A 10094-nucleotide genomic window follows, 5' to 3' on the forward strand; every position below is an offset into this window, starting at 1 on the left:
CTCCAACTTCGGGTTAACAAACCGAATCATCCCCCCCCCCCTCACGCCCTTTTCTCCTGTCCTCCGTCGCTCTTTTCTTTTCTTTTCTTTCCTTTTCTCTGGTTTTCATGCTTTCGTTTGGCAGCTCATCGTGTTGGCTGTCGAACGTACCGATCCGGGATTGTACCATCGTGTGTTAAAGATCGGCGGCGGCTCTTGCCTCGCGCGATGTCACGGTCGAGTTAAAATTAGCAAGTCAGGCGGCGGATTTCTGCAGCCGGCAGAAAGCGGCAAAGTGAGGCGAGAGAGCGTGTGCAACCCGTCGAACGAAACTACGTATGTATCTATCTGGCGTCGCCTAGTTCCTCGGCCATTGTTTCCCCTCGGCTATCGATGAGACGAACGGCGAGGGACGGGGACGGACAACGGAGAACTGGGTGAGCGTCTTCAGCCAGCGAGTTCCCATTGCCGAGTTTGACAAAGGGGTAAGTATGCCTGCTCTCGGGAAGTCGCAGTTGCGACCCGTTTCGATTTTAATTCTCCGCCTTTAACCTCTTGGGCTGGAATGACGCATCGCTTGCCACACACGTCGAGAACATTTGGCCCGAAAATTACATCTTCTCAGTTTCAAGTACGTTGAAACGTAACCCAGGCAAAACAAATAATAAATTTATTACTTCTTAGTAATTTCTATTCAGTGATATAAAGAGAAGACGAATTATTGTATACGGTTTGGTCACTCGTTATGGTCCGCAATCAGTTGCCAGCGCAAGTAGTTAACCTCTTGCGCTGGAATGACGCACGTCGAGAATATTTGGCCCGAAAATTACAACATTTTCTAAGTTTCAAGTATATTAAAATGTAACCCAGGCAAAACAAATAATAAATTTATTACTACCGATTAATTCAAAGAAAAGACGAATTATTGTATACGGTTTGGTCACTCGTTATGGTCCGCAATCAGTTGCCAGAGCAAGTAGTTAACCCCTTGCGCTGGAATGACGTGCCACGCACGTCGAGAACATCTGGCCCGAAAATTACATTTTCTCAATTTCAAGTATATTAAAATGTAACCCAGGCAAAACAAATAATAAATTTATTACTACCGATTAATTCAAAGAAAAGACGAATTATTGTATACGGTTTGGTCACTCGTTATGGTCCGCAATCAGTTGCCAGAGCAAGTAGTTAACCCCTTGCGCTGGAATGACGTGCCACGCACGTCGAGAACATCTGGCCCGAAAATTACATTTTCTCAATTTCAAGTATATTAAAATGTAACCCAGGCAAAACAAATAATAAATTTATTACTACCGATTAATTCAAAGAAAAGACGAATTATTGTATACGGTTTGGTCACTCGTTATGGTCCGCAATCAGTTGCCAGCGCAAGTAGTTAACTTCTTGCGCTGGAATGACGCACGTCGAGAATATTTGGCCCGAAAATTACATTTTCTAAGTTTCAAGTATATTAAAATGTAACCCAGGCAAAACAAATAATAAATTTATTACTTCTTAGTCATTTCTATCCAGTGATATACCGATAAATTCAAAGAGAAGACGAATTATTGTACATAAGGTTTGGTCACTCGTTATGGTCCGTAAACCAGTTACTAGCGCAAAGGGGTTAAATCTCGAACTGCCAAGAACGTTAAACAATAATAACGAAAAGAAAGGAAGAAATCTTTACGGGCAACCTAGGAGAAAAAAACCGTCGATTTTGGAAAAATTGTCCAGCAGCTGCAAGATTTTCAAGCGCGCGCGCACCCTTAATATTTATGCGTGACACTGTCACGCACCGCGGTGTTTTACATGCAAATATACAGGGAAAGCCCCGTGGCGACGGTGTGGGAGGGCGTAAGGGGGAAGCGGAAAAACTGGTGTCATTGCGCGGCGCGTAAAAATTAAAGCGGTCCATGCGTGATTTATATTGTATCCGCGTAAAACGGGTAATGAATAGCAGCGAGCTGGTGTGTGTGTGTGTGTGTGTGTGTGTGTGTGTGTGTGTGTGTACGCGCGCGCGCGCAAAAACTCGCGTAATCGATACGAGATTTAAGTTTCGTTGGCCCCCGCGCGCGCAAATAAAATCAGTTTAAACGATTCATTGTTTAAAATATAACATTGGGTCATTGTACGTTCGATAATGCGCGGGGAGGAAAGAGAAAAAAAGAAAAAAAAAAGTGAAAAAGGACGGAGAATCGGAGCTCGGTTTCAACTACGGTATCAAGTGGAAACGTTGTTTTCACCATCGTTGACAAGCTGATCTCGCTCGCAGTTTAAAAAAATTATTAGAGATCGTTGCGTATGAAACGCATCGTTTCGCGCCGGCCGCTTAAAAATCTTTTGATATTTAGTGGATAAACGTGCCCCGTTAAACGTGGCGTTTATTATACGTCGCTTCCGAAGCACCGGGAATAACCGGGCACAAACGCGATTTGCCCGCGTTTTATTCATTCGTTTGCCGTGGAACGACGGACTGTCAAAGCAAACGTCGAATTCACCGATGATGCATTTAAACTTGTAAAAGGTACTCGTATACGATCTAGTTTTCGAAGGAGCCATAAGTAAATGATGATAAAGTAAATGATCTGCTGTTGCTGCGAGACATTGAGAAATTACGAACCGTGAGGAATGGAGCAAGAAGTTAAGTTTAACTGGAATAATCGTAGTCTCGTCTTAAGACAGTTAAGTTCCATCGAATTTTGGGAATCGTACTCCAATAATTCTACAAATTAATCAATTTTCTATTGAAACAACCAGAAAAGGGAACGTGTAGTTTCGCGAGAAAGGAAAAAAAAATCGAGTTCGAAGCATCGAAAGTTCCTTGAATCGACCGCTATCAAGAAGTCAGACGCGACCTATCCAATTTCAACTATAATAATTGTAGTCTTGTCTTAAGCTGCACGGTACACCAATAATTCCACAAATTAACTTCTCTCGAAATAACCAAAAGGGAACGTATAGGTTCGTAAAAAAAGGAAAAAAAAAAAGACTCGAGTTCGACGCTTCGAAAGTTCTTTGAAGAAATATCCGATATTGCGATCCATGTAGAGTACCAATCACCCCCGATTACCGATTCTCTCTCAAAACAGCACGAAGCTTCCCGACTGAAATCCGAAATTCTTGTCCACGTCGTGTCAATACCAAGACAGATGCTGAAAAAACCATGGAAAGGACCCGACAACGCCGGGTTCCATCTGTACTAAACAACGAAACAGTAATCGAAAAACAGAGAGAGAGAGAGAGAGAGAGACCCGGTTGCTATACCGCAAAGAAAAAAAAATGAATAAATAAATAAAAGGGAGGGAGGAAAAAAGGGGAATAAGAGTAAGAACCGCGAGCCGGGAATGCAGTTGGAAAATGGCATATCGCGACCGCGCAACGCAACGGCCTCGAAATTGGAAGCGGCGAGAGGACAAATCGAATCCGCTGGTATGGTCCGCGCCGCTGATAGCGGCCGATTCGGAAGAATGGACGGGAGACAATGCATTTTGCCGGTGACTGTACGTGCCTCGACACACCACGATGTAGGTTACGAACGGAGAGAGACGCGGGTATCGATTTCAGCGCGGTATGCGGCACCGTTGTGGAATGCACGCCTTCTAACGTTGTGTGTCGCGTTGTGTGTGCCTGAAACCGCGAACGAGCCTCGCGAGGGAGGGGGCAGCACACCTCGCGGGTCCCTTCTCGCGGGGAACCAGCTCGAGAATCCGCGAGATGCCTCAGTTTTTTTTTGCAAACGTTACGATTTCTGCAACTGAATATTCTAATAAGTGGAAGGATTAAGAATTTGCGCAAAACTGAAAAGTTGCTACGAGCTTTTTTAACCCTTTGCACTCGATTGTCCCTTCGGAAGGATTCTGTATCTAAACACTGATAATCATAACCAACGTATACATTTAGCGTTGTATGATTCGATGTACAATATAGTGTAATATCTGAACAGACGCCTAGAGTGAAAGCCACATGTATAACGACGTAATACGAACAAAAGAATTTCAGAAGAAGAAATTTTTGAAGACAGCCCTGAATCAATTGACACTCATTGGAATAATTCACATAAACTAAACTTCTTATTGCTTCTTACGAAAGTAGTAAAAAAATTGTGCAAAAATTTGTGCAAAACTGAAAAGTTGCTACGAGCTTTTTTAACCCTTTGCACTCGATTGTCCCTTCGGAAGGATTCTGTATCTAAACACTGATAATCATAACAAACGTATACATTTAGCGTTGTATGATTCGATGTACAATATAGTGTAATATATAGTAGCGTCTGAACAGACGCCTAGAGTGAAAGCCACATGTATAACGACGTAAGACGAACAAAAGAATTTCAGAACAGCCCTGAATCAATTGACACTCATTGAAATAATTCACATAAACTAGACTTCTTATTGCTTCTTACGAAAGTAGTAAAAAAATAGAGGAGGATATTATTTTTTATGTTGCCCAAAGATGTATTGAAACTATGTATCATTAACTCTTGTATATATTATGCTTACTCTGGCAAACTTAAACAATGCACGTTGATAATTGCTTTAAATTCACTCCTTTGTTGAGTGTGACTCGACATTAGTTTTTATCACAGAAACTCTTACGTTGTGTCACACTCGATATTTTCAAATTGCAAAAAAAAAAAAAAAAAAAAGAATTGAAAAATAGTTTTGGAGTGCAAAGGGTTAAACGATACCACATCTTGGAAAAACAAAATTTCATTGTTAAATACCATTCGAATGATTATTTCCAAAGCTATCCAATGTCATTTTGTACGATGTGATGCTTCAATGTAAATAAATTGTTGGTAGATGATACGTGGGATAAAAATTGTCGAGAGCAGGTGTAAAATTTACGATTACTTGCGTTCTTCGCAAAGATCTTCTCTGCGAACGAACAAGTTTGAACAATTGTCACGTGTTGTTAATCACAAAGCAAAGATTAAGACAACGTGGTATTTGTCTCGCGTGGTTTGGAAACTGATAAGTTTCTCTTGCGTTGAACAGAATTGACAAAGGTTCGAAGCCTAGTGGATAAGTTTCGCAACGTCGAACAGCGATATGGTACGCACATTGCGCTCGAAGTGAAAGCCGGAGCGACGTTTCTCCGACGTTAACGAACGTCAACGAAATTTCTCGTTCGTTTCGCGTCGAGCAACGAAATTACTCTTTTTTTTTTTTTTTATCTTTTATTCTCTCAGTTTCATTGGCGATCGACTTCGCGATTCCTTGCAAACAACGAAACCAGTAATTAATCGAGAGAAGTGTGTTCTCGTGTGTTACGAGAGGCTGGACGTGGACGCGCGCGTTAATATCTGGACCACACGCCGCGATGTTCCAACAACGGGAAACAGTTCTCTAACGCTCGAAAGTCAGTCGTAGCCGAGTGCTGTTCCATTATCAAATCGTGCTTCAAGTGGTGCACACCCGCGCGGCAGAAGCGAAGAACAGAACGTTGAACACGAAATAACGAATCACACGTGCAGATAATGTACGGTAACAACAAGGTTTGTTGTTACCGTGCTTACGTGTCTGTATATTAAATTTACATTCAAGTGAACATTTTCCAAACAGTTTCAAAAAATTGGCGATATTTAAATTGTTGTAATTTCGCAACGAGAATGAATCCGAAGCGTTTATCTTCACGATATTATTCTGCATTCATTTTTCATAAAAATAAAAGAAATTCATTTTTGACATACCATGCCTTTTTTTAATTCATACGTCCCTCGAGGCGAAGAAATCTTTTTCATGACTGAACCCATCCGCCGTGTCTTTGAAGATCCAAGTTTTCTTCTCTTTACGATGAAACGTTCTTCTAAATGTTGCTGTACGAAATTCCGTAAAATTAATTTACATTAAAACACGAGGTCTACCAACTTGATGAAAATAGAAAATGTTAGAAGATAAATTGTGATCAGGAGGCTCAGGAGAAAGAACAACACCTCTACTTTTCTATTTATTACATGTTGCAAAAACATTTCAAAGAGAAAGAGCTTGAAAATGGTTGACTTTTTGTGGCGAAATTACATTATTTTAATGTCGCCAATTGTTCCAAACACTGGTAATTTAATACTCATAAGTTTGTGATCCGTCACTGCGTTACGTTAATTCCGCGAATTAAGGGAGGAAATGTTTCTTTTTCTCGTTGCATGAAGCAGAATTAGCAGTTGAATAAAACTCAACGTAACAGAAACGTCACAACTCGAAAACTCGACTTCTCCTTCTATTCTTCACAAGAAATTCCGTGCTCTGCAACTGTTTAGAAATTTATATGGCTCGAATTGTACGACATTCGAGCGCAAAGGCGCGAACTGCAAAGCATGTACTATCACTTATTACTTTTTAAGGACCGGCGATGGCTTAAAATATAACACAAAGACCGAAATTCCTCCGCTCAGTCGACAAAGACCAAGCAGTCGTACAAAGGTCAGACTCTTACTGATCAAGCTTCCTGTTGGTTCCCTTCGAACGATAATAATTTCGGCCGATTTATATTTAACAGGAGGCCGCGTGTCGACGTAAATCTGCCAGCCCGGGGTCAAGATGAAGGTCACTGGAAAAGGAAACGCGTCCTTGTTTCCCGCTATTACGAATATGCAGATCGACGTTTCGGGTCAATCGATAACCCTTCAACGTTCAAATGCGTACCTCGACGAAACGATCGGTGAACAAAGATCATGCATATCTCGGACAAATCTAAAACCAACCTAGACAAGAAGAGAAAGAAGAAGAAGAAGAAGAAGAAGAAAAATGGAGAAACAGAAAGACGAAGAAGAAGAAAAAGAAGAAGAAGAAGAAGAAGAAGAAGAAGGTTATCTTGAAAGTGACGCATAGTGATTATCATTTGAATGAACCTTCGGAGTTTCTGACGATTTGAATATTTTGTCAATTAACCGGCGGCCCGATTTGCATAGGTGAGACAGGGTCGCCAACCGACGCCGGCGATTTATTTCCATGAAACGCGGCGACCGATCGATACCGATTCTACGCCCAGCCAGAGACGAGATACCATCTGGATAGAAGCCATCCACCCCTTCTCTCCCTCTCCCTCTCTCTCTCTCTTTCTCTCTTTCTCTTTCACGCGCTCTTTCACTCCTCCTCTCCACTTCGCTTTTTCCGTTAACCTCGATTTTTCGACCGCGGAAATTGCTCCGAGGCCGAAAGAAAAAGGGAGAGAGGTTCGAAAGGGGAGGAAAAGAGCATCCCCTCGGGCGAACAGATTCTCCGCGTACCTAGTGACACGAATAACATTCCGACGAGAGTTCCCCGTGACTTGAAAACGAAGCCCAAGCTTCATAATCCACCGACGAATTATTCGCGATTCTACTCTTCTTCTTCGTGTTTCAGTTCGCGTTTGATTGTCGGCTGCCGCGATCAGAAAGTTCAGTATCCATTGAGAGACTGCGGGTTCGAGTGTGGCACGTGACCGAACAGTCAGTCAGCGAGAGATGCGTGAATTTTGAACGTCTCTCTATCTATACTTCCTCGAGTGGTATATTCGCGAAAAATATAAATACCTGATTGTAAGCTCCGAGTTAGTTCAAATTTTCCACAAAAGGATTGGATCGACTAGCGGTCGCCTTGCCGAATTTTTCTTACGAAAATTAACGACAGCGTTCTTTGACAATGAAATTTTCATAAGAGTTCCCTTCCACGATGAAAACTTGTACGCGTATGTGCGTACGAACCGATTAGCAGCGCGTTCGAAACGCTTCGACAGCGAATTATACGGCAGATCTAAACGCGCTCATGAAATTACATCGGGTATTATATTATCTCGCGGTAACGTTGCGATTGATACCTTAACGGAACGCGCGCGGGCGAGATGTGGCGTGAAAGCCCTTGATTACGCGGCGTTTATCACTCGCATCGGCATTAATATTCGATACTCGTGATTTGAAATAGATTAACGTTCAGTCTCTGAATACACAAATATCATTTACATATTTGTTTCGCAAATTCGATCAGAATGTTCCGAGCCAGAACATTCGACGAATTATCCTTTCGCGATATTTCGCTCGCGAGTCAATCTCGCGTACAAATTGCATCAAACGTTGCCGAGTGAACTCGTAGTTTCTAAGAAGCGAACACTGTCGCGGAACGACGGCACTCGATGAAGCACTCGAAGCGGCTGATTTATGGACCGACTTGCCAGCCAGTCTTGCAAATTCCCGGCTCCATTCTCAGATTCTAGAGCGTTCGTGTGTCGACCGCGTGAAAAATCGCTCCGCCAGTTTTAAACAGAGAATTTTGTTTCTATATTTTACGAGAAATCATTTAAATTTGCAGAGATACACTGCCATCCATAAGTCACCGGACACTTGCTTATTTCGAGCTGAATAGTTACTAGAACACAGATATACTCTTCTGGATTAATTTTATTGTACAATCTTGTTATATGTACTCATTTTATAATAATACTTGGGAACGAAACTGAAATATTTCAAGTATATAGTCTGAATAAATATTTCAAAAAATATCAAAAAATGATATGTATATTTAAAAAATCCAATCGAAGAATTATGGGATGAATTGGACAGAAAACTTCGGAGAACGTGTACAAAATTGAAAAAAGACTTATGGGAGAAATTAGAAGAAGCGTGGAAAGAAATTCATTCCGATAAGATTGAATGATAAATGCCACGGTTAGTTCAGGCCGTTATATCTGTACGAAGCGAAACAAAGACATAAGATACGTTGTACACTACTTGGTAAGATTTTTAACACATAAACTGTATGACACACATATGTATTATACATATGTAATAAGTAATAATTTCGTTTCACAAAATAGGATATTTCATCGAATATAATTGCCCGTACGTCAATTTGTCGTAGTGTCTCGGTGATATATGTACATTGTTTTATATTCACGGACTTACACAAAAGTGATAAAGAGAAAACAAAACAAAAAAAAAATTGTAAATTGGTTATCTCGAGAGCTCCGGCAGCGTTAAGAATAAACATAAACGTAAAAATCGAAGAGAAGTATCGTCATCGGTTCCAAATATAGCATCAATGACGGTGTGCGCGCGTTTTCAAACGCACGCACGCGATCGAAGGTTTACGTAACCTTTGAACCCGAACGGGAGGCGCCTGCGCGCACGCTTAATTTCCGGTAATGTTTGAGCAGCGTCCGCTTATTAACGCGGCCGACGAGGAAAACACTCGTACCTCGGGATATTCCCCCGCGACACAGTGGGAACGATTGGAAACCCGCCAAAAGACGAGCGACTCGTAAACAGGGAGAGAGAATCACCAGCCCCGGCCAGGAAAACTTTCCTTATTTCGTAACACGCTCGTCGCCATCGTCCGCGCATAAAATCCTAATTAACTCCCGAGAATTCCTAATCCCCATGAATTTCACAGCGCACGCGAAAATTACGATTTACAACGCGCATTAATATTTAATTGTTTGGCCGTGTAATAATTCAGCTCGCGCGTACAAAGTGCAGTGCATTATACTCTCAAACTGTATCGTAACAAACGTTGTGTGTAATTGCGCGCACGTGTAGACTCAAACGTTTGCTCTTTCATTGACGTTCGATCGAGCAATATTTTTAGCTTGTGTTATTATTATATATTATTCCTCGACTCTTTTTGTCGAAGAAAGACGCGAGACAAAAAAAAAAAAAAAGCCGTGAATCACACGTGCAATCAGCGTAGAAGTCAGAATCTGCAGTTACCTAATCTACTTTGCAAATGGCATGAACTCCGCTCATTACGAGTCAAAATATTGTGGCGTCGGTTATTACGATCCGCAGTTTAGTTACGTACGTACATAAGCGTCACCGGAACTATAACGACGACCCAGATCACATTGTTGAAATTCCGGGCGCAAGAGTCCAAGTTTCGATAACGCTTTCGTTATTTGTGTGACTTCGTTCAAAGTATTCTTTTGTCTTATCACAAAGGCTTTTACACGCCAGCTGTGATAACGACACGTGATCAGTGGAGTCCGGATGTTTATGCAAATACAGGTTTCTATGAATAAAGAAACCCGAGTACAGATAAAACACTTTAGATACACACGATTAAATCTAACGCTGCGCAGTTGAATTCCCTGCAAACACATTCGGACGTTTGCAGTCAAATTCGGATCAGTGCAGTTCCAAAAAA

General features: G+C 41.6%; 1 protein-coding gene across 1 annotated transcript in view; it reads right to left on the reverse strand.

Moving 5' to 3' along the window:
* Positions 1–5659: 5659 nt before the first annotated feature.
* LOC122535433 (neurogenic protein mastermind-like) overlaps positions 5660–10094 on the reverse strand; it is a 52518-nt gene continuing 48083 nt past the window's right edge. The window contains exon 3 of the mRNA XM_043666968.1: positions 5660–5800. Coding sequence (XP_043522903.1) covers positions 5660–5800 — 141 coding nt within the window. The remainder of the gene's footprint in view (positions 5801–10094) is intronic.

This window comes from Frieseomelitta varia, unplaced genomic scaffold, assembly GCF_011392965.1.
Source record: "Frieseomelitta varia isolate USP_RPSP 00005682 unplaced genomic scaffold, Fvar_1.2 scaffold_717, whole genome shotgun sequence".
NCBI lineage: Eukaryota > Metazoa > Arthropoda > Insecta > Hymenoptera > Apidae > Frieseomelitta > Frieseomelitta varia.